Source organism: Cervus canadensis, chromosome 6 (genome assembly GCF_019320065.1).
Source record: "Cervus canadensis isolate Bull #8, Minnesota chromosome 6, ASM1932006v1, whole genome shotgun sequence".
NCBI lineage: Eukaryota > Metazoa > Chordata > Mammalia > Artiodactyla > Cervidae > Cervus > Cervus canadensis.
In genome coordinates this window covers 41,121,243-41,146,837 of record NC_057391.1, presented here as the reverse complement: position 1 = coordinate 41,146,837, position 25,595 = coordinate 41,121,243, and the positions used below count along the sequence as shown (strand labels likewise).

The 25,595-nt window shown below is 40.1% G+C and overlaps 1 protein-coding gene across 4 annotated transcripts in view; it reads right to left on the bottom strand.

Annotated features, from left to right (window-relative positions):
* Window positions 1–13,223: 13,223 nt before the first annotated feature.
* Window positions 13,224–25,595, bottom strand: part of FRMD6 (FERM domain containing 6) — a 78,156-nt gene continuing 65,784 nt past the window's right edge. For all 4 annotated transcript variants that reach the window (XM_043471666.1, XM_043471669.1, XM_043471667.1 and 1 more), the window contains 4 exons: window positions 23,147–23,482; window positions 22,282–22,413; window positions 17,986–18,077; window positions 13,224–16,218 (listed from right to left, as the gene is read on the bottom strand). In XM_043471666.1, coding sequence (XP_043327601.1) covers window positions 15,934–16,218; window positions 17,986–18,077; window positions 22,282–22,413; window positions 23,147–23,482 — 845 coding nt within the window. In that variant the 3' untranslated portion in view covers window positions 13,224–15,933. The remainder of the gene's footprint in view (window positions 16,219–17,985; window positions 18,078–22,281; window positions 22,414–23,146; window positions 23,483–25,595) is intronic.

Sequence of the window (25,595 nt, the reverse complement as noted above, 5' to 3'; positions counted from 1 at the left end):
TCTCATAGCATTGTGTTTGGAGAAGATGCTTGATATGGTTTCAATTTTCTTAAATTTACTGAGGTTTGATTTGTGACCCAAGATGTGGTCTATCCTGGAGAATGTTCCATGTGCACTTGAGAAGAAAGTGTATTCTTCTGCATTTGTATGGAATGTCCTGAAGATATCAATGAGATTCATCTCATCTAATGTATCATTTAAGACTTGTGTTTCCTTATTAATTTTCTGTTTTGATGACCTGTCCATTGGTGTGAGTGGGGTGTTAAAGTCTCCTACTATTATTGTGTTACTATTAATTTCTCCTTTTATGTCTGTTAGTGTTTGTCTTGTGTATTGAGGTGCTCCTATGTTGAGTGCATAGATATTTACAATTGTTACATCTTCCTCTTGGATTGATCCCTTGATCATTAGGTACTGTCCTTCCTTATCTCTTGTAATCATCTTTATTTTAAGGTCTATTCGTCTGATACAAGGATTGCTACCCCAGCTTTCTTTTGCTTCCCATTTGTGTGGAATATATTTTTCCATCCTCTCACTTTCAGTCTATATGTGTCTTTAGGTCTGAAGTGGGCTTCTTGTAGACAGCATATATATATATATATGGGTCTTGCTTTTGTATCCATTCAGCCAGTCTGTGTCTTTTGGTTGGAGCATTTAATCCATTTACATTTAAAGTAATTATTGATATATATGTTCCTATGGCCTCTTTCTTAATTGCTTGGGGTTGATTTTGTATATCTTTTTCCTTCTCTTATATTTCTCAACTATGTAAGTCCCTTATCATTTGTTGTAAAGCTGGTTTGGTCTTACTGAATTCTCTTAACTTTTGCTTGTCTGAAAAGCTTTTTATTTCTCCATCAATTTTGGATGAGATCCTTGCTGGGTAGAGTAATCTTGGTTGTAGATTTTTCCCTTTCAGTACTTTAAATATATCCTCTCTTTCCCTTCTGGCCTGCCTGCAGAGTTTCTGCTGAAAAATCAGCTGTTAAGCATATGGGGTTTCCCTTGTATGTTATTTGTTGCTTTTCCCTTGCTGCTTTTAATGTTATTTCTTTGTGTTTAGTCTTCATTAGTTTGATTAGTATGTGTCTTGGCGTGTTTCTCCTTGGGTTTATCCTGTATGGGACTCTTTGTGCCTCTTGGACTTGATTGACTATTTCCTTTTCCATGTTGGGGAAATTTTCAACTATAATCTCTTCAAAAATTTTCTTATACCCTTTCTTTTTCTCTTCTTTTTCTGGAACCCCTATAGTTTGAATGTTGGTGCATTTGATATTGTCCCAGAGGTCTCTGAGACTGTCCTCAGTTCTTTTCATTCTTTTTACTTTATTCTGCTCTTCAGAAGTTATTTCTACCATTTTGTCTTCCAGCTCACTGATTCATTCTTCTGCTTCAGATATTCTGCTGTTGATTCTGTCTAGAGTATTTTTAATTTCAGTAATTGTGTTGTTTGTCTCTGTATGTTTATTCTTTAATTCTTTTAGGCCTTTGTTAACTGATTCTTGTATTTTCTCCATTTTGTTTTCAAGGTTTTTGATCATCTTTACTGTCATTATTCTGAATTATTTTTCAGGGAGTTTGCCTGTTTCCTGTTCATTTGTTTGGACTTCTGGGTTTCTAGTTTGTTCCTTCATTTGTGTAGTATTTCTCTGCCTTTTCATTATTTTTTTTTAAACTTATTGTGATTGAGGTCTCCTTTTCCAAGGCTTCAAGGTTGAATTCTTTCCTCCTTTTGGGTTCTGCCCTCCTAAGGTTGGTCCAGTGGTTTGTGTAAGCTTCCTATAGCGTGAGATTTGTGCTGAGTTTTTGTTTGTTTGTTATTCCTCTGATGGTCAAGGCTGAGTGGGGTGGTAATCCTGTCTGCTGATGATTGGTTTTGTGTTTTTGTTGTTGTTGTTTAGCAGAGGCGTCCTGCACAGGGTCGGAGAAGGCAATGGCAACCCACTCCCGTACTCTTGCCTAGAAAATCCCATGGACGGAGGAGCCTGGTAGGCTGCAGTCCATGGGGTCACTAAGAGTCAGACACGACTGAGCGACTTCACTTTCACTTTTCACTTTCATGCATTGGAGAAGGAAATGGCAACCCACTCCAGTGTTCTTGCCTGGAGAATCCCAGGGACGGCAGAGCCTGGTGGGCTGCTGTCTATGGGGTCGCACAGAGTCAGACACGACTGAAGTGACTTAGCAGCAGCAGCAGCCTGCATAGGGTGTTACTAGTGATTGGGTGATGCCGGATCTTGTATTCAAGTGGTTTCCTTTGTGTGAGTTCTCACTATTTGATACTCCCTAGGGTTAGTTCTCTGGTTGTCTAGGGTCTTGGGAATCAGTGCTCCCACTCCAAAGGCTCAGGGCTTGATCTCTGGTCAGGAATGAAGATTCCACAAGTGGTTTGCTATGGCATTAAGTGAGATTAAAACAAATATCCAAAAACAAGAAACCAAAGATGAAACCGAGACAAATGGCAGTTACAAAATCAGGCAAATGATAATTAAAATAATGGAATATACACATATATACCAATGAGTAAAGTCAAAATAGTTCAACAAAAATAAAGTACAGTAGATTGACCTGACGAACAAAGGAAATAAAAAATTATATTTACCAGTTAAAAACAAAACTAACTAAAGCACATACTGGAAAACAAAACTAAAGCAAGGTGTCAAGTGGGAAATAAAGCAATGAAAACAAAACTAACAAATATGTTGAGAGGAAAGGAAAGAAAGAAAGGAAAGAAAGGATATGCAAAGTTAAATAGAGGTAGATGAAGATTTATATACATTAAAGATTAACTGCAAGGGGAAAAAACAGTAGGAAGGCAAACAAAGGAATAAATGTAGAAAAAATAATAAGTTTAAAAAATTAAAATTATAAAAAAGAGAAGAGAAAAAATGGAAGAAGAAAGAAAAAAAAAAATAAAAGGAAAACAGAACTGCAAAAGCCCAATGTAGAGGCAGACGTTTATAACAACAATAAAAAGTGTGACTGAATATACACATATATATATATACACCCATAAACAAAATCAAAACAGTCCAACAAAAATACAGTACAACAGATTGACCTGGTGAACAAAGGAAATAAAAAATTATATCTATCAGAACAAAACTAACTAAAGCACAAACTGGAAGACAAAACTAAAGCAAGGTGTCAATTGGGGAATGAAGTGATGAAAACAAAACTAACAAATATGTTGAGAGAAAAGAACAGAAAGAAAAAAAAGAATAGACATGCAAAGTTAAATAGAGATAGATGAAGAAGATTTACATACATGAAAGATTAACTGCAAGGGGAAATGAACAGTAGGAAAGGCAAACAAAGGAATAAATGTAGAACAATAATAATACATTTAAAAATTAAAATTTAAAAAAGAGAGAGAGGGAAAAAAAAGGAAAACTCATCAGAACTGCAAAAGCCCAATGTAAGGCAGAGGTCTATAACAACAATAAAAAATGTGACTGAGAAAAAAAAAAAGATCAAAAGCTTAATTAGATTTCATAGTGCCAATAAAATCAACAACTACAACGTTGAGGCGGGGAAGGAAAAGAAAAAGGAAAGAATCCAAAAGAATCTACAGAACAAATCAAAACATAAGAATAAAAAATGTTTTTCTTCAGTCACTGCTGTCAGAGTCCTTTCCCTCACTGGGAGTCACAGTCCACCTTGCCTCCCTAGGATGCCTCCAACACTGTGCTGACCCCTGGCCCTGCTGTGGGGCCGCTCAGATTCTAATCTGGCCCCACTCCTGTGTGTTCTTGCCTCCAATGTCCACAGCTATCAGAACTACTGCGTTTTCTTTTGTGGGAGCTCTCAATGACCTTTTATATATTTCATAGACACAGAGTCTGCCTAGTTGATCATGTGGATTTAATCTGCAGCTTATAGAGTTGGTGGAAAGGGTTTGGGTCTTCTTCCTTCTTCCACATTGCCCCTGAGTTTCAACTGTGGTTTTATTTCCACCTCCGCATCTGGGTCGTCCACTGGGGTTTGCTCCTGAGGCTGCCCTGGAGGACTGGGGTTTGCCCCTGTGAGGGCCAGGTGTGGAGGTGGTGCAGCTGCTTGGGTCGCAGGGGTTCTGGCAGCACCAGGTACTCAGGGGAGTTGGTGGCTAGGGCAGCAGGAAATACAGTGCTCTAGCAGGGTTTGGCAACCAGTATTGGCCAATATGCTCCAGTATTCTTGCCTGGAGAACCGCCCCTCCCTGACACAGAGGCCTGGCAGGCCACAGCCTACAGGGTCGCAAACAGACACTACTGAAGCAACCCTGCGTGCAGAGAAGCAAGACATTTTTTGCCAGTGGCAGCTCTGCCCCAGTGAAAGTTGAGCGTGAAGGTGGCACAGCTGCTTGGCTTGTAGGGACACTGGCGGCGCCATTTGTGCAGGGACATGGACTGCCTCCGCTGCAAAAGTTATGACCCTATCAGAGTCTTTTTTCGAGCCTCTTGTAGCTGGGGATCAGAAGGCCTCTTTGGTCAGTCTTTCTCCATAGCTCTGCCCGTTCAGGAACTTAGAGGGCTTCCTTGCCTGGGGTCCTTCTCTGTTTCTCAGCACGTCAGGCACATAGAGGGGCTCCCCTGGCTGGGGTTCTACTCTGTACATCGGCAAGTCAGGCATTTGGTGGGCCAGCCTCTCTATTGTTCAGCTGCTGATGCTGGCAGTGTGGGGAGCTAGAGGCTATGGTGATGGCTCCACCCCCTACACGTGACTCAGCACTATGGCCTTGCTTCCATGGCTTCCCAGCTTTCCTACCACAGGCATTTCCTACCACAATCTCCTCCCTCACATCCCTCCAATCCGTCTCTCCACAGTCAACAGCAGTTCTTGCCCTGGGATTGTTCCACAATCCCTAAACTCCATCTCCTAGCTGCTGCACCCTCCAGGGGACCTGCATCCCTGTCTGGGGTATGTATGGCTGCAGCAAGGACTGTCTGATTCTCATTCCATTTAGGCTGCCATAGATCAGCTGTTTCACTTTCAGCCTTAAATGTTTCTCCTCTGACTCAAGACAATTGCTCTGATGTGGGGATCAGACCCCTGCTTCAGTTCCCCCACCCACTGAGGGCAGGTCCAATCCTACTAACACTCTTGTTTTTCCCCCTAGTTCCTTCATCCTACCGAGTTTTGTGTGTTTCTATATATTCTTTACTGCTGGTCAGGTACTCCTGTCCACTCTCAGCTGGTGTTCTGCAGGTACTTCTGTGTCTGAAGGTGTATTCCTGATGTATCCATGGAGAGAGATGTACTGCACATCCACCTACTCCTCCGCCATCTTGTTCCCCTCCTGGAATTGTTTTCTTAATTTCATTGTTGTATCACTTGTTGCTAATGTATATAAATATAATTGATTTTGCATGTTGCTCTTGTATCCTATGATCTTGCTGAACTTGTTTATTCTAAGTTTTTTCAGTGAATTCCTTCAGATTTTCTATAGCTAAGACTCATGCCTTTTGTGAATAAAGACAGTTTTACTTCTTTAAGAAAATAGCCTGTTGTACTTGGTTCTACTTGGTCATTGAATAAGCTGTCAGTTTCTTTTCCTCCTTGGAGACGCTTCTCCTAGAACACTCCATTTACCTGTTTCTGTGTGGATTGGCTGCTCCCTGAGTCTGCTGCATGGCTGACAATCTTCGTCTTCCCTTGGCTTTGCTCCTGTACTGGTTTCATGTTTCCCAGATCTCTCATCTATCTTCCTCTTAATTGACTCACTTCCTCATCCTGTGGGAGTATATCCTTCAGTCGCTTTCTAGGTATGAAGATATGGAATATAAATTTTAAAAGACTTCAATGTCTTTATTGTACTTTTACACTTAATTTATTCTACAATTCTAGGTTGAAAACATTTCCCTCAATTTTTAAAATTTATTTTTATTTGTCTGCACTGGGTCTTAGTTGCAAGACACAGGACCTTTAGTTGTGGCATGTGGGATCTAATTCCCCGACCAGGGATTGAACCCAGGCCCCCTGAATTGGGAGTGTAGAGTTTTAGCCACTGGACAAGCAGGGAAGTCCTCCCTCAATTTTTAAAGCATTGTTCATTGGCATCCAGTTTCCTGTGTTACTGTTGAAAACACTAATTTCATTATGTATCTGGATTCTTTACATATGATTATTTTCTTTTTCTCTCAGTCTTTTCCTCCCTTCTCTTGTTCTCTTCTTCCCCTGTCCCCCTCTTTCCCTCCCTCCCTCCTTCCCTCCCTTTCTTCCTCCTTCTTGCCCTCCTTTTTTTCCTAAAAAAAATCTATTATGTGTAGGGGCAGAGGGTATATGGGAAATCTCTGTACTTTTCCCTCATTTTTGCTGTTAACCTAAAACTCCCCCCACCCCAATAAAGTCAAACAGGGGTGAGGGAGGGAATGTATGGATACTTTTAGGATCTTTTCTTTATCCCTAGTATTTAAGATTTTATGGTATCTCCTGGATTGGTCTTTATTACTTATTTTATGGGCATTCCTTGCATTTTTTTTCCAGTTTGGAAATGCATATGCTTTGGTTCTGAAAATTTTTCTTTTTTCTTTACATATGTACCTAAGCTATCTATTCATATGTATGCAGGTATGTTAACATCTACGATTGGATGTTTTTATTCTGCTCTCTGAGAGATTTACTTTTATGTTCCAGCTCCCCCTCATGGGAACACTTATTTTGGCTATCATATTTCAAAGAGCTCTTACAATTCTATGTCTATTTCCATAGTTTTTTTCCAATTTTCTGAGTGCAATATTTTCTCCCTCTCTGAGAATACTAACAATACATTGTTTTTTCCAGATTTAAAAAAAATCCCTGAAGTATCTGTTTGTTTTCTAAGAGTATGGACTTAAAAAAAGCTAAGTCCCCATTCCTACCTTGTCTTTAATCACTCTCCTCTTCAGTTACCCATAGTTTAGTTTGTTAGATGTTCTTCAAGGTCATTTTTCGTGTGGTTAGTTAGTTTAAACATGTACATATAATTACATACCTTGCCTTTTTCATGCTACACTAATGTGTTGCATTGAGCCTTTGTTTTCATACTTAACATATGCTGAAGATCTTTTAATGTCTGTACATCTAAAGCATTTATTATTATAAACTATGCTAAAATAAGATTGTGCCAATATCTAATTGACATTCAGATCACATTATGTGTTTCTCTTTTTGAATCAAAACTGTTAAATCTCATTTTAAAATATGTTTTATTTCTATAGGATAAATATCTAGAAATAAGTGGCTGGGTTGTAAGTTAACTTTATTCAACATTGTCCTATAATGCTAAGGACATTTAGCATTATACTCCTTTAGTTTATACTAAACATTTAGTTTATACTTCTGTAAAAAATTTAGTTAAACATTTAGTTTATACTCCTGTAAAAAATTATGAAAGGATCTATTTCTTCAGTCTTACAATTATTGGATATTATCAATTGTTTTAATTTTTGCCAATTTGGTCAGCCAACTTGCCAATAGCCAAAAAAAGACTAAAGGTATATTAATTAATGTTGGGTTACTTTGTTATTGGTAAAGTTGAACAACTTTTCATGTATTTATAATATTAGCTGTTTTTTAAAATTTCTCCTTCTATGAATTTCCCAATAATATTTCCCACATATTTCTACTGTTGCAATTTCTTATTGATTTATACCTTTTTTTATACTATAAATGCCAATTATTTGTTTTAAAAAAGTTGCAGATATTTTCTCCTTTTGTCTCTCCTACCTGTAGGTGGTATATAGTAAAGTCTAAAAATATTTCTTGTATTCAAATTTATCAACTCTTTTCTGTGCCTTGTGATTATTGTGTTTACTTTAGGAATGCCTCTCCCACCCCAAGTGAATAAATAGATTTTTCTCCAATCTCCTCTACTTTTATAGTTTTTTTTTTTTTTAAATGCTAGAGAAGGAAATGGCAACCCACTCCAGTATTCTTGCCTGGAGAATTCCATGGATAGAGCAGCCTGGTGGCCTACAGTCCATGGGATTGCAGAGTCAGACACAACTGAGTGGCTAACACTTTCACTTTTAATGCTTACCTCTTGTTTTTGTGACTGATTCAAAAGATATAGCAAGTTTTTCTGACACTAACTACTGAGTATCATTCAGTATCCTATGAGCTGAATTGCCACCTATTTTATAAACTAAGTTCCTTTTTACAGATTGGCCCACTTCTGGCCTCTCCGTTCTAAATCAGGGATTGGCAAACCACAGTCTGTGGGCTAAATCCAGCCTGCTGTCTGTTTTGTAAATAAAGTTTTATTGGAACACAGCCATGCTCATTTTTTTACGTATTTTCTATGGCTGCTTTCACATTACAATGGAAGAGTTGAGTAATTGCAATACAGACCATATGGCCCACAAAACCTAAAATATTTATTTGGTCTTTTAAAAAAAAAAAAAAAAAAGCCAATCCTTGCATCAGTATTATCAGTAACAGGACCTCTATTGTGTATTTTGCAGCTGGATCTTCTCACTGGGTCTGTATTCTGGAAAAATTTTTGGCTATTCCCTACAAATGTGTTTGGGTGAATTTTACATTTAATTGATTATTGATATAGTTGGCTTTAAGTCTACCAACTTTCTATTTGCTCTTTTTACTTGTCCTAGCAGTTCTTGGTCCCTTTTTTTCTTCTTTGTCTTCTTTTGGGTTTAGTAATTGTTATTATTCTATTTTATGCTTTTTGGTTTTTTTTAGTGGTTGTTTTAGAGTTTATATGATATGCCTTTAGGCTACCATAATCCACCTTTAAATAATGTTATATCACTTCAAGTACAGTATAGTATAAGAAACTTATAACAGTATGCTTTCATTTTTCTTCCCTGCCTGGTCTTTTTTACCATTATGGCCATACAATTTACTTTTAATATGTGTTTTAAACCCCACACTACATAATTTTTACTTTTGCTTTAAATCATCAGTTATGTCAACATTTTTCAATTATCAATTATTTTCAATTATCTTTTTAGATCTAAATGTGAACAATTGTGTTTTATATTTAACTACATATTTGCCATTTCTGGGGCTCTTCATTCTTTGTGCAGATAAAATTTTTCATCTGATATATTCTTTTTGCCCCAAAGACTTCTTTTAACATTTTTTGTGCGGATCTGCTGGTATTGAATTTTTTCATCATCTGTAAGCCTGAAAAAGTTTTAGTTTCATCTTTGGAAGAGACTTTTGCTGAGTATAGACTTCTAAGTTGACAGTACTTTTCTTTCAAAATTGAAAAAGGCTTGCTTTTTATGCTTTGTTAGGAGGGCCAGAACAACCTTTAGTCTTGGAAAATACCCTTCTGAGTACTTTATAAGATGCCCCACGTATCGCAAGGTTTTTTCACTCTAGCTGGTGGGAACACAAACTATTTCTGGTCCTATATAAGGAGATGGTTTTGTCCCTTTCCACAGTGCTTCCCGCACATGTACATGCTGATCAGTGTTCAGCTGAAAACTTGAGGGGCCCCTCTGCAAATCTCTCTCTAGAGCATACTCTCTCTCCTCCCCTTTCCTGCTCTGTCCAGCTCTCTCTTCTCTCGTACTCTGTCCAGAGTAATTCTAGTTACCTTAGCATTCCCAAATTCTCCACTCTGCCTTCTCAGAGACCACTCCACCCTCATTGTGGTTCGGAAATGCTCTCCAGGCAGTAAGCTGGGGCAGTGATAAGGTTTGTCTGTTTCTCCTTTGGGGGCTTTATTCTACTGCATTATCTACTGTTGAATGTTTAAAAAACATTTATATGACTTTGGTGGGTTTTTATCTGTTTAAGGTAAGAGGGTAAAACTGGTTCCAATTATTCCATTATGGTTAAAATGTTTCATTTGGGATTTGATTGGAATTGATGGGGAAAATCGACACAGATTATTGAGTTTTTCAAGAACATCATATATTACTTTATTCAGGCCTTCTTTTAATTTCTCCAGTGGATTTTATGGTCTTCCACATTTATACTGTTGTTGCATTTAAAGGTCCCAGTATAGACTCCCTGCCTTCTCTCTTACAGCACCTTGTTAATACCCTATGGCAAATAAGGGATAGAGTCTAAGACGACCAGGGGCTTCTGCTTTGCAAAGAAGCTCCTACACTGACCCACTTCGTCCCATGCCTGTAGATCAGAAGAGAACCTGTGACCTGATCTTAGAGTTGGCCTCAATCCAGCTGACTCTTATGATGGCAGGTTAGGGTTGAACAGCTTGAGAATGGAGCCTGGGGTGTGCCTTAGAAAACACTAGAATCATGCCTCATGCAACCCAAGGGAGAAACTGGCTTAGAGTTGCTCCATTTTGGCACGGTTTGCCTGAAGCTTGCTTCTACTTTTATGTATAGTTGGGCACGAATGTACTCTTGAGAAGAACCTAAGGACTGAACTTTTGGTCTACTGAACTTTTGCTATCATCTCTATCTAGTTGTGGGGTCACTCCATTTGCCTTGTTTATACACTGGCTCTCTCCTTTGATAGATGGTTCCTTATGCACAGAAAAGAAATCATCTCTAATAATATTTCTAGGATAAACAGGCATTTGTGGGCTAATTATGGAAGTTGGGGATGTTTATTCTAAATATCAAACAACAAATTTAGGAGCAAACTTGGAATGTAATGCCTTCCTAAGCTAGGAACTATCTCCTCCTATGAAATCTACCTCTTGCCATAATGACAGTAATAAATTGAAGGGACCTTAACTGACTACAGCTGACACCAAATGGGTAAACACCCAGCCTAAATAATGAGTTGGTTCATTATAGCTGTGCCATGTTTATAGACTTTTGATTAATCTCTTGAGCGTATGTAACTCCATCACCTACATTGGCTCATAGCATCTAAGCAGGATGTTTCAGAGCACAGGCTGCTCCATTAAGTCAAAATATATGATGTAAGAATCAAAGGGTTGGGTGGAATTTAGCTTACTATTTTCATTACACCTCTGTGTGGGGATCAACTTGGATAAAGCTTCAGAGAAATGGTGAGGCAAATAAAACAGTGACAGGGAGGAGATTTTAAAATATCTTCCTGGTATTCATATAACCTCCACCCTCATACTTAGTCAGTCAGTCATATGTATATAACACCCAGGGCTCTAGGATGTGGGTGCATTCAGACTTTCTGAAATGGGTTCAGTACTTCACTTGAAAACGGGTTCACTCCTTGACAGCTACGTTGGCAAAAAGAAATCAATGTCGCTCTCACAAAATGCAACACACCATCTCAAGTGGGGATCACAGTTCAGGAGCAGATAACTGTGGTCCATATTGCTTGGGCTTATCTATAGACCACTGGGTTGCAACCCTGATGCACATTAGCATCACTTGCAGAACTTTTAGCAGCACCATGCCCACCCCATACCCAATAAATTAGCAGCTCTGGTCTGGGCCCCAGGCATTGTTCTCCAGGTCATTCTAATGTGCAATCAAGGCTGAGAACCACTGCTGGAGACTAGAGTAGTTGATTGAAGCCATTGTGTCAATTTTCAAAGTATTCATGCAGAGTAGATTTTAGTTCATCATATAAAGCAGTAATTAACTCTACAGTCCTCTCAAGATTATTGCCAAGTATGGCAAAATTGCCTGTTTCTCCAGTTTTTAGCTTTGGAGGTGACAACTCTGTGTGTGTGTGAGAGGGACACACAGAGAGAAAATTCTGCTATCCTGCTTCCTATGTAGCTTTTGAATCTTTTCTTTTTCCTGCCTGCTGCCACATTCTTAATTCAAATCCTCATCTTCTCCCTAGTCTTCACTGCTACCTGCACTGTTTCCATTATTTCTCTCAAACCCCAGACACGTCTCTCTTCTTATAACCCCCTCCAGTGGCTCTCTGCTGTGCAAACACTCAAGTGTCTTCATTTGGGCATTCAAAGCCTCTCACAAGTAGGCTGAGGGGTCATTACCCGAGTTAAAGGGCCCCTTCCAGGTCCCTGAATGAGCACTGCTGTCTCCAGCTTCTAAGGCCAGCTTGCACCTCACCCATTCTGCCAGAAGTCTCCATTCAAGACTCCTCTGAATAAATCTTCTCTGCTCTTCCCACCTCCCACTCCCATCTCCGAGGTCTTCACTGTCTGTGCCAAGCAATGTCTGATTAAGCCTTATATATGTTTGGCAGACAGTGGGTGCTCAAAAAAAAAAAAAAAAGTTTGTGAACAAATAAATTCCATTTATCACATTATCAAAATTGTAATTTTGTTCTTCCTATTAGATTCTGAGCTTTCTCTTAAGTGGGTAACATGGTGTATGCAGTAAAAAAGAAAAGCAAAGGTTTTGGAGACAAATTTAGGTTGAAAACTTTGCTCTGTCACTTACTACCTACAGGATCTTGGGCAAATTGAACCATTTCCTCAGCTGCACAATGTGGGTGACAACACCTTGAAGAGTTGTGAGGATTAGATATGTGTGTAATATCAGACACACAGACAGTGCCCATATATTTTCTCCCCTTGCCTCCAACTTACAACTTACCAGATATGCTGCAAAGTTCGTGAATGACACCCCACTGGAAAGTTTGTTTTTGTACTGTTTGCTTCAAAATGATCAAATGACTCAATTCTACAGAAATTAAATGTTTGTTAGAAGATCTGAGAACTCTCCTCTCTCCCACCCTAGTCATCAGGGGCGTATTATACCCATTACTGTATTTAATCCGCAACAGTCCTTTGAATTATTGCTGTTTTATAGCCAAGAAAGCTGGAGCAAAGACAAGACACTGGATTCTCCTTTAGGAGGTGAGCCAGGCTTTACAGAATCCTGTCTACTGACTCTAAGCTCTGGGCGCTACGCTTTATGCCATGCTACCCTCATATTCGATCTGTGAATGCATGTTTTTAAATGCAACCACTCATTTTTCTGAAACTAGAACATTCCAATAATGATGGTTGAATGGGCAAAAGTTAATGTAGTTATTTAAAAAAAATGAAAATAAAGAAGTGGAGACCTTCACGCCCCACACTTTGGGACTGAACAGTGGCTGACTGCCACCCCCGTGAGCCCCTGGGAACTGTGTTTCCTTCATCTCTAACTTCAGAAGAATAACAGTACCTGCCTTACGGGAATACGAGGATTCAACAGTTAGCACATGAGCTTCTGACACACGTGGAGCAGGCTCTGGCACACAGCAGGGCTTGGCTTCAGCTATTAGCATCAACACAAGGGCTACTTTGCTCAGAATTCTATCAGGTTGTCCTTAAACGTGCGCTATTATAGGAAAGAAGAACATAAAGAGAACGGTCACTCTTGCATAACGGAGAACTCTAATAATAATTTTTAAAAAGGCACTTCAAAGACAAATAAAAAGTAACTTTATTGACTGCTAATCTTACCATGAAATCCTTATAAGAATAATTACAAAATAATGCAGTTTTTTTAAACACACTTTTGGTATCATCTTAACATGATGATCCTTTCACAGAAAGGATTATTTACAATTTATGCAGATATAAAGTTCATTGTTGCAAATACAAATGCAGACGTGTAGAGGCAATATATACCAAACTGGTATACTGACTAGCAATGGATATTAACAAATGCAGAATAAATACCAGGTTTATACTTTTCCTTTATTTTTTAAAACAATTTCCAAATACAAAAATGTAGATATTCAAAATGGATTTTCATATACATATATATAATTCTGCTGCAATGGATCAAAAAGCAAAAATGTCCTTAGCATGTCTCATTTTTGAAAACCCACAAGACTATTCATAAATCCAATTAGAAAGAGGGTGTGCAAAACCACTAACGATGCTGGCAAAACCCTAAAGGCCTGATTCTGTTTGAAGTAGAGAGAAAATAAAAGTATAAAGCATTATGTACTTAATTAAATTTTTTTTTTTTGATGTTTAAACAAGAAACACTAAGAGCTAAGGAAATGCACCACATTTATGATCTGGGCTTTTTAGGGTCAAACTTCATCAGAATTTGTCTCTTAAGCATCTATAAGAAATGGTAGATTATTTAATGACTTACAAGTAACAGTCATTAGATGATCCTTTCATACTTTCATCCTTTTATATACAAAGTTTGAGATACTTTAATACATTCTGATATCTGAAACTTTGGTTCTTTCAAACATTTGATAAAAGCAAAATAATTTCCTGACTATAGCACTCTATAAATTTTTTTTCCTTTTAAAGTGTCAAGTTAAACCAAGTTGACCAGACTTGTGTGTACCCGCTGCCCTTTCATATCCACATGGGGGAAAAATGTGAGGGGCAACGCAGGTAGAGCTTGTTCTCATTCTCCACGTGTTTATAATACTGACCCCCATCCATGGGGAACACTGTAGGTTCTGCTGTACCCTAAGACTATTTCTTTGTTACCTGAAAACTTAATTTTGTATAAAAATATGACTGTTTCTTTAGAAAATAATATAGTTTTTTTAATAAAACTTGGTAGATAGAAAAAATGGTATATCAAAATATGGTAAACAAATGTTGTAAATATATGAAATCATTAAAAACATCTCATAGAAAGACATTGTGCTAAAGTACTTTCCTGAAGTGCAAGCAACACTGTTACCGTACATCTGTAGGTGAGTAAGTTCACGCTCCTGACTTGATTTTATTATATATCCTAACAGCAGTGGCAGGAACTGTCCTAAAAATGACCTTTTCTCAAACACTAACACTTTCTATATACGTCAAAGTTAATGAAAAAGACATCCTCGGGATTGGTGGTTTTCAATCCTGTTACATACTAGCTCCATCTGGAAACTTCAAAAGAAAAGGCAATTTTCACCTGGGTCTCACCACAAGACACTGATTTAATTCATCTGAGGTGGTACCCAGACATTGTTAGTTTTTTCAAAGCTCCCCAGATAATTCCATGATGCAACCAGGGTTGAGAACTATGGCAAAAGACCCATGAGAAAATAGTCATTCTTAACTGTGTATCTATCAGCTGATTGTCTGTAGGCATCATTCATTCAGTGACACCAAACATCCTCTGCACCAAACAAGAAAGACCATGTATGTAAGACAGATATGGGAGCTGTCTATCTTTCATAGATGAAAAGGTGGTAAGCTTCAGACACATATAAACACACAATCTTATGTATTTATATATGTATCACATATATGTATAGTTGGGGTATTTTGGTTAGGCAGAAACCAACATTACCATAATTTATTCTTGATTCAAAAAAACAAACCACCAAGTATAAACATATTCTAAAACATTTCTACAGTTTTAACAGAAACTGGTTTTGGAAACTCCACAAAATTAATTGTGGCATGAACACAACCAATCTGTTACTTGGACAAGGGACTCGGCTAAGTCCTAGAGCTTTCTGGAAGAGCAGGAGAAGGACGTGGCACTTCACCAGCGTGAAGCAGTCACAGGCCTCACCGCACCATCTTTTGGTTATTGCTTGATTCACATCTTGTTGACCTTGGGCTGCACTTCTGTGATGATGCATCTTTGGCGTGCTGGAACCACTTGATTCGACTGCTTCATTCCTGTTCACTTTGGGACAGCCCCAGCGGGGTGGCAATGGCTATGACTGGGCAACTGTCTCTCTCTTAAAAAGATGAGAGCCTCTTCTCTCTCTCCTCCCTCAAACCACCAGCATTTCATGAGGGAGTGGTAGGAAAAAAACATACAAGCAAACAAAGAAACACAACAACATCTTTCACATGATTAAAAAAAAAAGTGATGTTACACGTAATTGAACTGGAAAACAAAACAATGAACACACACACCGCAGTCTGATATCCTGAAGGTTTGGTAACCAGTAAAGCACATTTCCTTTCAAAGGATCAGTGAACGTCCGGGCACTTGTCTTGCTATACATTCTCTGTAGTCCTTTTCCTCCTGTGTAATACTTAAAGTGCAACTGTCCCACGGCTTTTATTTCCATCACAACTATTATAAAGAAAAAGATATGTCTGGGGTGAAGAAAATATGGCACAAGTAATAGGTAAAGAAAGAACCCATGGCTTTCACAGCCTCTAGCAAGCAGCAGGCTGTCCAGACAGCTGCACGCAGAGGTCCTTTAAACAACAAACTCTGGAACTTCATCGTGGGTGAGATCCAGAGAGAAGTATTTGCTGGTTCTTTTGACTGGAAAAGCATCTTGGATGTTGACACACTGCTGAGCCAAGCAGCTGCTGCAGTAGAGGCCTTCCTCATCCAGTTCATGGCCACACCCAAAGGTGTAACTCTGAGCAGTGTCCTGACACAGTCCTGCAATGCGCAAGAAGTCCTTCTGGTACAGTCTGATGTCATCGAGGCTCAAGCTATGTCGATCGGTGGAGGTCTTTGGTTTTCGACATATAGTCTACAAGACAAGGGAAGGTTGAAACGACTTTAAGAGTATAGACCAATGTGAAAGTTCAGCACTCTGTACTTTGCACAGAGAAAAGCTGCTAAATCAGAAAATGTTAAGGAATCCTTAGCTGTTAGAGGGTGGCTTCCAATCTGTGCTTTCTGGGCCCTGAAACCCTGTGAGGAAAAAATGCTACTACCACCAATAATAGCAGCTAACATTTCCTGAGCCATTATTATGAGTTACAGGAACTCAATGATCTTACCCACCCATTCCCTAGAAGAATAACCCAAGACTCAGAGAAGTCAATGCAACATGAATCCAACTGTCTCCAGCGTCTCAGAAACCAGGCAGTTCTCCTAAAATCAGATTGCAGAGGTAAAGGTACTGTTTCTTTGCTTTTCCATGAGGATATGGCAATTCAGCATAGCAATACTCTTGTGCTGAGGTCTGTTATTCTTTTAATACGAGATGGGAAAACCAATTATTACTCAAGAAACACAATTTAAAACACTATTTTTTTAAAAAGCTAGAATTCTTGGGTAGAAAAATAACATGAAGTGTTCTTGGTGTAGAAAAGGTTGGGAGGCAGCCCCAGGATGAAGAGGTTGCTCCTAAACACTGCAAGAGGCTGTCCTCTGCCAAATGGTGCACACAGCAGGTTACAGACTTTCCAAACTCATTATCCCAAGAGGTGGCACCGGCTGAAAATATAAGCAGGTTAAAAAATGGTTCCAGTAATTACATGAATAGAAGATCCTTAACGGGTTACCTATGGAAACGAGCCATTACAGCTCTAATAACCTATTTTTGCTGCTGAAACCACAAAGGCCAGCCTTGTTAAGGATAAGATATCACTTTTGCTACCAGCAAAAGAGAACAGAGTCTGAGCCCAACAACTATTTACTTGGAGCTGCCATATCTGAGAGCCCCCCAAAGGTGATGATCCTCATACTGATGGTGTCTTCTGAGGATCCACAAAAACTTTCACACACAATTCATCAGGTCATCGCCACAAAGCATCAAGGCAGGCACCCATCTCCCCATCTTATGGGTGTAGAATCGGATCCTTAGCTGTGCCCCACCAATGTTCATGTACAGTAAGAGAAACATTGAGTGGCAGGGGTGGGGTGCAAACTGAGGCAGTTTGACCCTGGACCTTGTACTCCTCATCATCATGAAGGAAACAAGAGATCCACAGAGCACCCAAGACAGACGGCATACAAGGAGAGAGAAAGAGAGTGCTCAGAAGTCAGAGGTGAGTATCAGTTGTAGATTCCATCCAAATCCTGCAACAGTGAGTTTCAGAGTATTTTAATTTGTCTGTATCTTCTGATAGCTTAATTGTCTAACCAGTGATTACAGGTTATCAAATACTCTAGCTTAGCACAATTTGAAAATTCAAACTGAATGGAATAATTAACTGTGTGGGAACACTTCTGTCACAACATACCTGACAAGAAAATTACTCTCCCAGTTGTTGATACACACACACACGCACAGAGTTAACCTGAAACCTAAAGACCAGAGGCTTCTCACTCATGGGAAGTATGAAACAAAGTACACAGTTCATCCAAATAAAAATCCCACTCCAAGAGAAATGCAACGAGCAAATAAACGGAAATAAATTCAGACTAAAACTAGAAAGTATGTATCTACTAGGAATTATTTCCTGAAGGCTTTAAATTTCTGCTCACTTACATAATTATAAATGTAAGCCCCTATTTAAAACTGTCTATAACTTCAGCTCCTGATTTAAGTTTTCCATCTCCTCCCTACCTGTGGAAGAGAATCGGTGCTCTGGCCACGCAGTTTGACTACCGTCTCTGAGGAGCTGGAGGTGGAAGAACCGATTTCTTTCACAATCAATCCTAAAGTAAAACACAGAGGAAAAACCAGTGAAGACCTCAAATTATTTACCCTTCTTGCCACACATCTGACATGAACTACTGTGTGCTAATGCTCAGTCACTTCCGTTGTGTCTGACTCTCTGTGACCCCACGGGCTGTAGCCCGCCAGGCTCCTCTGTCCATGGGGATTCTCCAAGCAAGAATACTGGAGTGGGTTGCTGTGCCCTTCTCCAGGGGATCTTCCCGGCCCAGGGATTGAATTGGGTCTTCTGTGTCTTCTGCAATGTAGGCAGATTCCTTACCACTGAGCAACCCTACTACCAAGAACTAAAGTGCAAATATTAGCCAGTGCTGATGAATCTCCCTGTGGCCCTTTGGTGGCAGACGACAGGCATGGATCACAACCACTCCTTGTGTTGCAGGGAGTGGTGAGATCCATGGAGGGTTAAAGCATAGCATGGAGGTTAAAAACTGCATTCTCTAAAACAAACTGCTGATTAAGCTGTTGAGGATGCAGTTAGAAACAAAAACAAAGGCTGAAGGTGAAAGTGGTTTCTTTACTATATCACTAAAGCTCCCCTACTCTCCATACAACACTGACTTTGAATATAACTCTCTGAACAGTGACGCAGCCTCTAGGCTTGGTTCTGCTTAAATGAGCAGCGGGTAAATGGATGGGAACTGGGTCCAGGCAAGTAAGGACCTGTGTGTCCTGGCCAGCGTCCTCTTACAAGTGGGGTTGAGGACAGCACCCATCCAACTGAAGAGCAAACACCCACAACGCGAGGTCCGGGGCCTGCACGTGGAACACACTCCGTTCCGGAGGTTCCTCTGGGAAGACAGGGCCACGGCACAGGCCTCCTGCATCAGGTTTTACTGGCCTGACACCAAAAATGGGAGGCTACAGTGAGAAGTCAGCTCTGGACCTCTGAGATCACCAGAGCCCCTTGTCACTGAGGGCTCAGGGGGCCTGATGGTATTTTAGAAACAGAAATCCAGGGCCAAAACTTCCCTAAGGGACTGTGGCGTAGGAATAAAGCATCCAGAAAAAAATGTTTAAGGAGGTAAAACTGTCAACAAGAACTGGTGATGTAAGTGAAGACCACTCATGTTTCTTGCCAACAGATGGAGCAAGTGATAGTCAAGTCCCAGAGCCTTAAGGCTAAATTGGCTTAAGTACCTTTCCACCCGATTAAAAAAAAGAACCTTGATTAAGTAAGATGATTTTTATTCAGCCACTGCTAGTAATCCATAGAAATGACTTTTTGTATTCTCTCTCTTTAAAAGGGTCTCATGATAATTCAGTGTCTGGCATGTATTAAGTGTTTGATGATTAGTTCAATTAAAAAATGATATACATACATTCCTCGGCTTATATGTAGACAGTTTATTCTCAGATGACACTCATGTTTTTGGGGTTGGTACCAACTGCCTGAGCAGAAGATCTTTCTCTAGAAAGGTCATAATCTTTTAAAAAGCATTAAATTAAAAAAATTTATTTTTACTTATTTATGGCTGTGCTGGGTCTTTGATATTTTGTGCAGGGTTTCTCTAATCGTATTGACAGGGGGCTATTGTCAAGTTGTGGTGTGTGGGCTTCTCATTGCAGTAGTTTCTCTTGTTGCCCAGAACAGGCTCTAGGGTGCACAGGCTTAGCTGCCCTGTGGCATGTGGGCTCCTAGTTCCCAGACCAGAGATATAACTCATGTCAATCAGCGGGTTCTTAACCACTGCACCACCAGGAAGTCCCAGCATTAAACTTTTGAGTGAATCTTCACAGGAAGAAGATGTGGACCAGGGTACTGGTTGGCACTTGGTATGGTTCCTTTTGGATTTCCTCGTAAATGTGCCCGTGTGTGTGTGTTAGTCGCTCAGTCGTGGCTGACTCTTTGTGACCCCATGCACTATAGCCTGCTAGGTTCCTCTGTCCATGGAATTCTCCAGGCAAGAATAATGGAATAGGTAGCCATTTTCTTCTCCAGGGGATCTTCCCAACCCAGGGACTGAACACAGGTCTCCTGCATAAACAGGCGGATTCTTTACTGACTGAGCCGCGAGGGGAGCCCAAATGTGCCCTTAGTTGCCTGTAAATCATCTGCTCTGAAACCCAGAACCAGCACTAGAAAACTCAGCATCAAGCCTGATGATCAGAACATTGAACCAGCTCCTGCCAACTTCCATAAGAAGGAAGGACAGAGCAGTACACTACATCACCACTCAATCCTAGCTCTGTGTTTTTAAAACAATGTTTAAAGGCTCAGATTGTAGAGATTTTGGCAAACAAGGATGATGCAAGGAAGAAAATAAAAACATCCATAACCCCATCATCCAGTGAAAAGGCTACTAATATTTTTATCATATATGTATAAACATTTTTATAATCTGAGATCATGCTATTTAAACAATTTATACTGTTTTTCTTACCTGTGTTTCTTATATTATTAAGTATCCTCTGAAAGAAAATCTCATTATTGAATGGCTTTATAATATTCCACTTTCATGAACAGAACATAACTTTACTCATTGTTAAAATTTAGTTTCTTTTTTCTTTTTGCTATTATATTTGACATTTCAATACACATTTTTTATATATAAATCTTTTCAAAAGCCATCTTATTTGTTTAAATTTTAAAATTAAAATTACAAAATTAATTCTATAAAAATCAAACAGAAATAAAAAAACAGAAAGGAAAAGTCTGCTTGCCTCATCTCCCCTTCCCAGAGGCCCACTTTAAGACAATTTTCTTTACACAAACACACACACACAGTGAGTGATGACATGCTCTCTATACAGCTATAATGTGGTATATATATATTAAAACATATTTGTAAGGAAAAAATTCAACATAATAAAGTAAATGGACAAAAAGGGGCAAAGTCTGGTACAAGAACTCTGAGCATGGCCACAGCAATCAGCCTCTCGGGTCTTTGTTGCTCAGGGTGATACTCAGTGATCACGGGCAGGTCTGTTTCTGGCTAAGCTTCTGACGGCCATGGTTCTGCTAGGTTAGCAAGTGGAATTCTGCCATCAAAGGTTCCTCTTACTCTTTAGAGAACTGCCAGAATGACAAAGGCTGTGTCTGTTAACCTTTTCATCACTAATTCCCTGCCCCTGATGCATGGCAGAGGATCACAATCAGAGGTTGTGGGTCATGACAGGGCAATGCCAGGTCACTGCAGCCGAAGGAGGATCTCTCACTCAGGCAGTGCTTTCAGCGGCAAGACACGAGCACTGAAGTCATTTCGACAGTGCTGGCTCCAAAGGCATTTTCTTTAAAGAACAGAGACTAATTCATGACATGTGACAAAAGCAATTACAAGTCTGAGGTTTTTTTAAAAAAAACCTACTTTTTTTTTAAGATGCCAACTTTCATTTGAGAGAAATATATATATTATTATATAACTCTATAAAAAGGGTTATAGTGAATACATTTAAAGATGCCATCAAATATAGAATTTAAGAGTTTTTTTTACGCCAACTTTTTTAACACTTTTTCAACACTTTTTCTCCAGATTCCTACACCCTATATGATATAGTGTGTGTGTGTGTGTGTGTGTGTGTGTGTGTGTGTGTGTGTGTGTGTGCACGCTCAGTTGTGTCCAACTCTTTTGTGACCCCCTTGGACTGAAGCCCGCCAGGCTCCTCTGTCCGTGAGATTTTCCAGGTAAGAATAATGGAGTGGGTTGCTATTTCCTCTTCCAGGGGATCTTCCTGACCCATGGATCGGACCCACATCTCTTACGTCTCCTGCACTGGCAGGCAGATTCTTTATCAACTGTGCTACCCGGGAAGTCCATACAATAGAGTACGGGGGGGAAAACAAAGAAAACCTGAAGGCCTGACTGCTGTTTTCAGCCACATAGCATCTGTCCTCTCTAATCCATAGGTTTTCTTGTTTATGGAAAGGAGGAGGCCAGTTTGAAGGGTCTCCAAGCCTCTTAACAGATACATCACATAACTCTCTGATTATCATTTAAAAAAGCAAAGAAAGAAAGATAAAACCCAATTACACAGCTTTGTCCAAAGCAGGAGGAAGAGGATGCTAATTCCAATGCTGAGTGCTTCTCCAGCTTCCCTCTCCTTTTCCTCCGCAGAAGGCACTCGATCCCACCGCTATGACACTGACGTGGAGCCCCCAACCCACCCTTCTAGTTTCCTGGGCGCCTGCTTCCCAGTCCAGGACCACTCCCTGGGGAAGGAGAGGTCCTTTCTGCGGGAGCTCACCGGAGTGTCCGTTCAGCTTCCGTGACAGGAGCATGTCCTCTGTGATGTAGATGCACATGTCTGGGCTGACTTCCAAGGACTCTTCATTCATTGGCTCCAGGTCTCTGGGGTCATCAACCAACATCTCTATTTCTGAAGAAGGGAAAGACATTTAGTGACAGAAAGGAAATGGTCACCATTCATAGCCACACCTTGAGGGAGGTTATGCAATTATTTACATGTAAAAATAAATTTGCTAGTGAGACTCCACAATAGGAAATTCCAGTGACAATTCTGGACAAGATCCTGCTTCTCTTTTTCTCAGGACTGTTGTGTTATCTACATGTCTGCTAACGCCATGACCTGACTATCAACTATTCTTTCTCTTTAAGAAAAACTGTACTAGCATGCTGTGATGACAAAGGGCCAGATGAGGCTGATGGGTCATTTGGCTCATGCCAAAGCAGACTGCTGACAAAGACAGAATGAATACTGCATGAAGCTCTCTGTCTCCCACATCTGCCATCTCCTGGAGCATTTAAACGAGATTTGAGATGCATATGAATTCTATATATAGTAAGCACACATATGTTTTCCAGTTTTCCTCAATGAAGTAAGTATATCTTTTCCCCAAACCTGAATGCTACAGCAATTATTTGAAACAGAAAAACAATAAAAAAAGATGCACCCCAATGCTGATACAGGCTATAGAGCTCATCTTATCTCCTTAACCCAGGGTGAAGCACCCAATGCTGTGTTGCCCTCTTCTCTATTACGACATCAAGGCTATGGAACCAATACTGGGGAAAGCACTGGGAGAGAAAAGCAGAGGGGCCCTGACGATGGGTCAGCACCGTTAGCTTGGAGAGCCTGGGGGGCAGGTTACCGTCGTCCTGCGAATCCTCCTCCAGCCGGTCCTTGCCGCCACTCTCCACCCCGGAGGTGTGGGAGCTGCCGTGGCTGGTCATGGAGCTGCAGGTTTTCAGCTTGCGGTGGATGGCACTGCCGGGGTAGGCGTCCTCGGGGCCCGCATCCCGGGCCTTGGTGTCGGCCTCGATGCCCGAGGTGTGGGAGCTGCTGTGGCTGGCGGTCGAGTGACGGGACAGGCGCTTGTGCTTCATGCTGCCGGCGCTGCTCCCACTGGCCCGCGACCGCTTCTCCAGCTGGTCCATGTCGAGGTCCAGGTTGTCGCTGATGTAAGACTCCCGGTACTGCTTCTTCTCTGTGTGGCGAGGGACACAGCTTGTCATTACAGTCAACCAAGGCAGGAGGAATGGTTGGTTAGCCCAGGGCAGCCATCAGGCCATGAACAAGTACAATTTCACATTCAGAAGTGAGTGACTGGAAAGCGCTGATAATTCTGATAGGAACTCTATGTAAGAAGTTCCTATGAATAAATGAATAAAATGAATAAAACCCAGTACATTAGATCTGAGGCAGGTATTTGACTACTCGAAGAGTTCTAAAGTTTCAAACACTGCAGAAGAATGCTACTCAATGTGGATGCTAAGACCACTTCTTGTCTGAAAACTGTTATTTGTCCACAGTGGAATAAGTTTAGGAATTGAGCATTTAGAAACTTTCAGATCAGAGTGATCTGATATTGCCAGGATATCCACTAATGAGACTTCGAACTTTGCAAAAGTATCAGTGCATGGTGGATTAGAAGTTTTTTTTTCCCCCCTTTATTTCAATTTATTAATAGGATACAGAGTGCAGGCACTTACAGTGGTCAAACCGAGCAAGTGAGAAGGTTTGCTCACGGAGAGGCTGCCCGGAGCCTGACCCGTGGGGGAGGCCTGGGTGGGAACCCAGAGGGCCCCCCGGATTAGAAGTTTTTAAAAATTTGGTCCTTCCCCACAGATAATTTCAGAAACTCTGCTATAGAAATGGTTTCATAAGTACACATATGCTAACTGCCTTATTTAATTTGTTCATCTGTTCAGTTTGGTCCATTGTTAGCTTAGCTCTGTTGAAGACAATTTAAAATAAAACTATTTTTCTGAGAATTTCTTTCAAAAAATTCCAGAACTGAGATTTTCACGGATTAAGATTGCTTTTCTCCATTTAGGCTGAACTAATGAGACTTCACGATCTATTAAGAAAACATAGTAATCACTCTGGTTTGATGATTTATACCCACATAGCCTCTGACTGATAAAACTGTTATTTAACAAGTTGGTGCAGATCATTATGCAGACAAAGACACAATACTGGAAAGTTCCTTTTATCAAATGCTAAACTAACCATTACATAAAGGCACAAATTTACAACTGGGCTACAGGTATACAACTGATACAAACATACTATTTTTGTGCTTGAGGTCAGAAATTTAAAACAAAGAAAAAGCCTTGTATTTTTAATACTGATGAGAAATAACACATCAGAACAATGTTAAAAAGGAAGAGTGCACCTGGGGAATGTTGAATTGATACTATTTCAGAAACTGCTAACTAAACTAGACTATTTGGGTTCTCAAGGGTCTGCTAATGGATTTGTCTTGTTTCTTGGTTAAAAATACTTGTACTCTTGATGTCTGAATCCAGCCTGAAGTATAATCACCACAGGCTTCCCCAGAGAAGAAAGGAACATCAGCAGAAAGAGAAGATATGCACTCCAGGATGCAAAATGGCAATAATGCTTGGAGATGATGGTGTGTACATTTCTGGGCTCTAGCCTATTCATGTTACTTCTAAGGACTCAAGCTGAAGCAAAGAGGTGTGTGTAGCCATACTCACAGTGAGGCAGAATGGAACCAGACATCAGGGCCTAACCACACATCACTGCTACAAAAGTACATCCATCTACAGCCCAGCTTTTTAGGGCTAGGCTGGGTTCTAATGAGTCCTATTTTCTAAGGCAGCAGGAGGTGAGATGAAGAGCTAAAAGGGGTTTGCAAAATTCCCATATGCTTTCTAGTTGTAGTTTCAACACAATAGGCACATGGCCCTTGGAAGGGTAAAAAGTTAAAAAAAAAAAAAAGTCTTAAGCTCTAAGAAAACCGGTAACAGTGGCTCTAATAATTAAAAAAAACTTTTCTATATCTTTAAAAATAGCCCTTTTACTCCCAAATTTCTGACAGGTTAGGAGTCAACTAGTTATTCTATACTCACACACATAGTCACTAGAAAACAAGTACTTTGCCAACTTGTCTTCTATCTAATAAGAGCCTAGCGTGAATTACTTCCTGTCAACATGTCAGCACAGCCTTGGTGTTCCACGTGCTGGCTTCTACGCCCGTCATCGTGCTTTTGATCTCTTAGACCTTCTGCAAACATTTAAGAAGTTTCACACCAATCAGTTACAAAATGAGGGAAATGTTGAAATAATTTTGA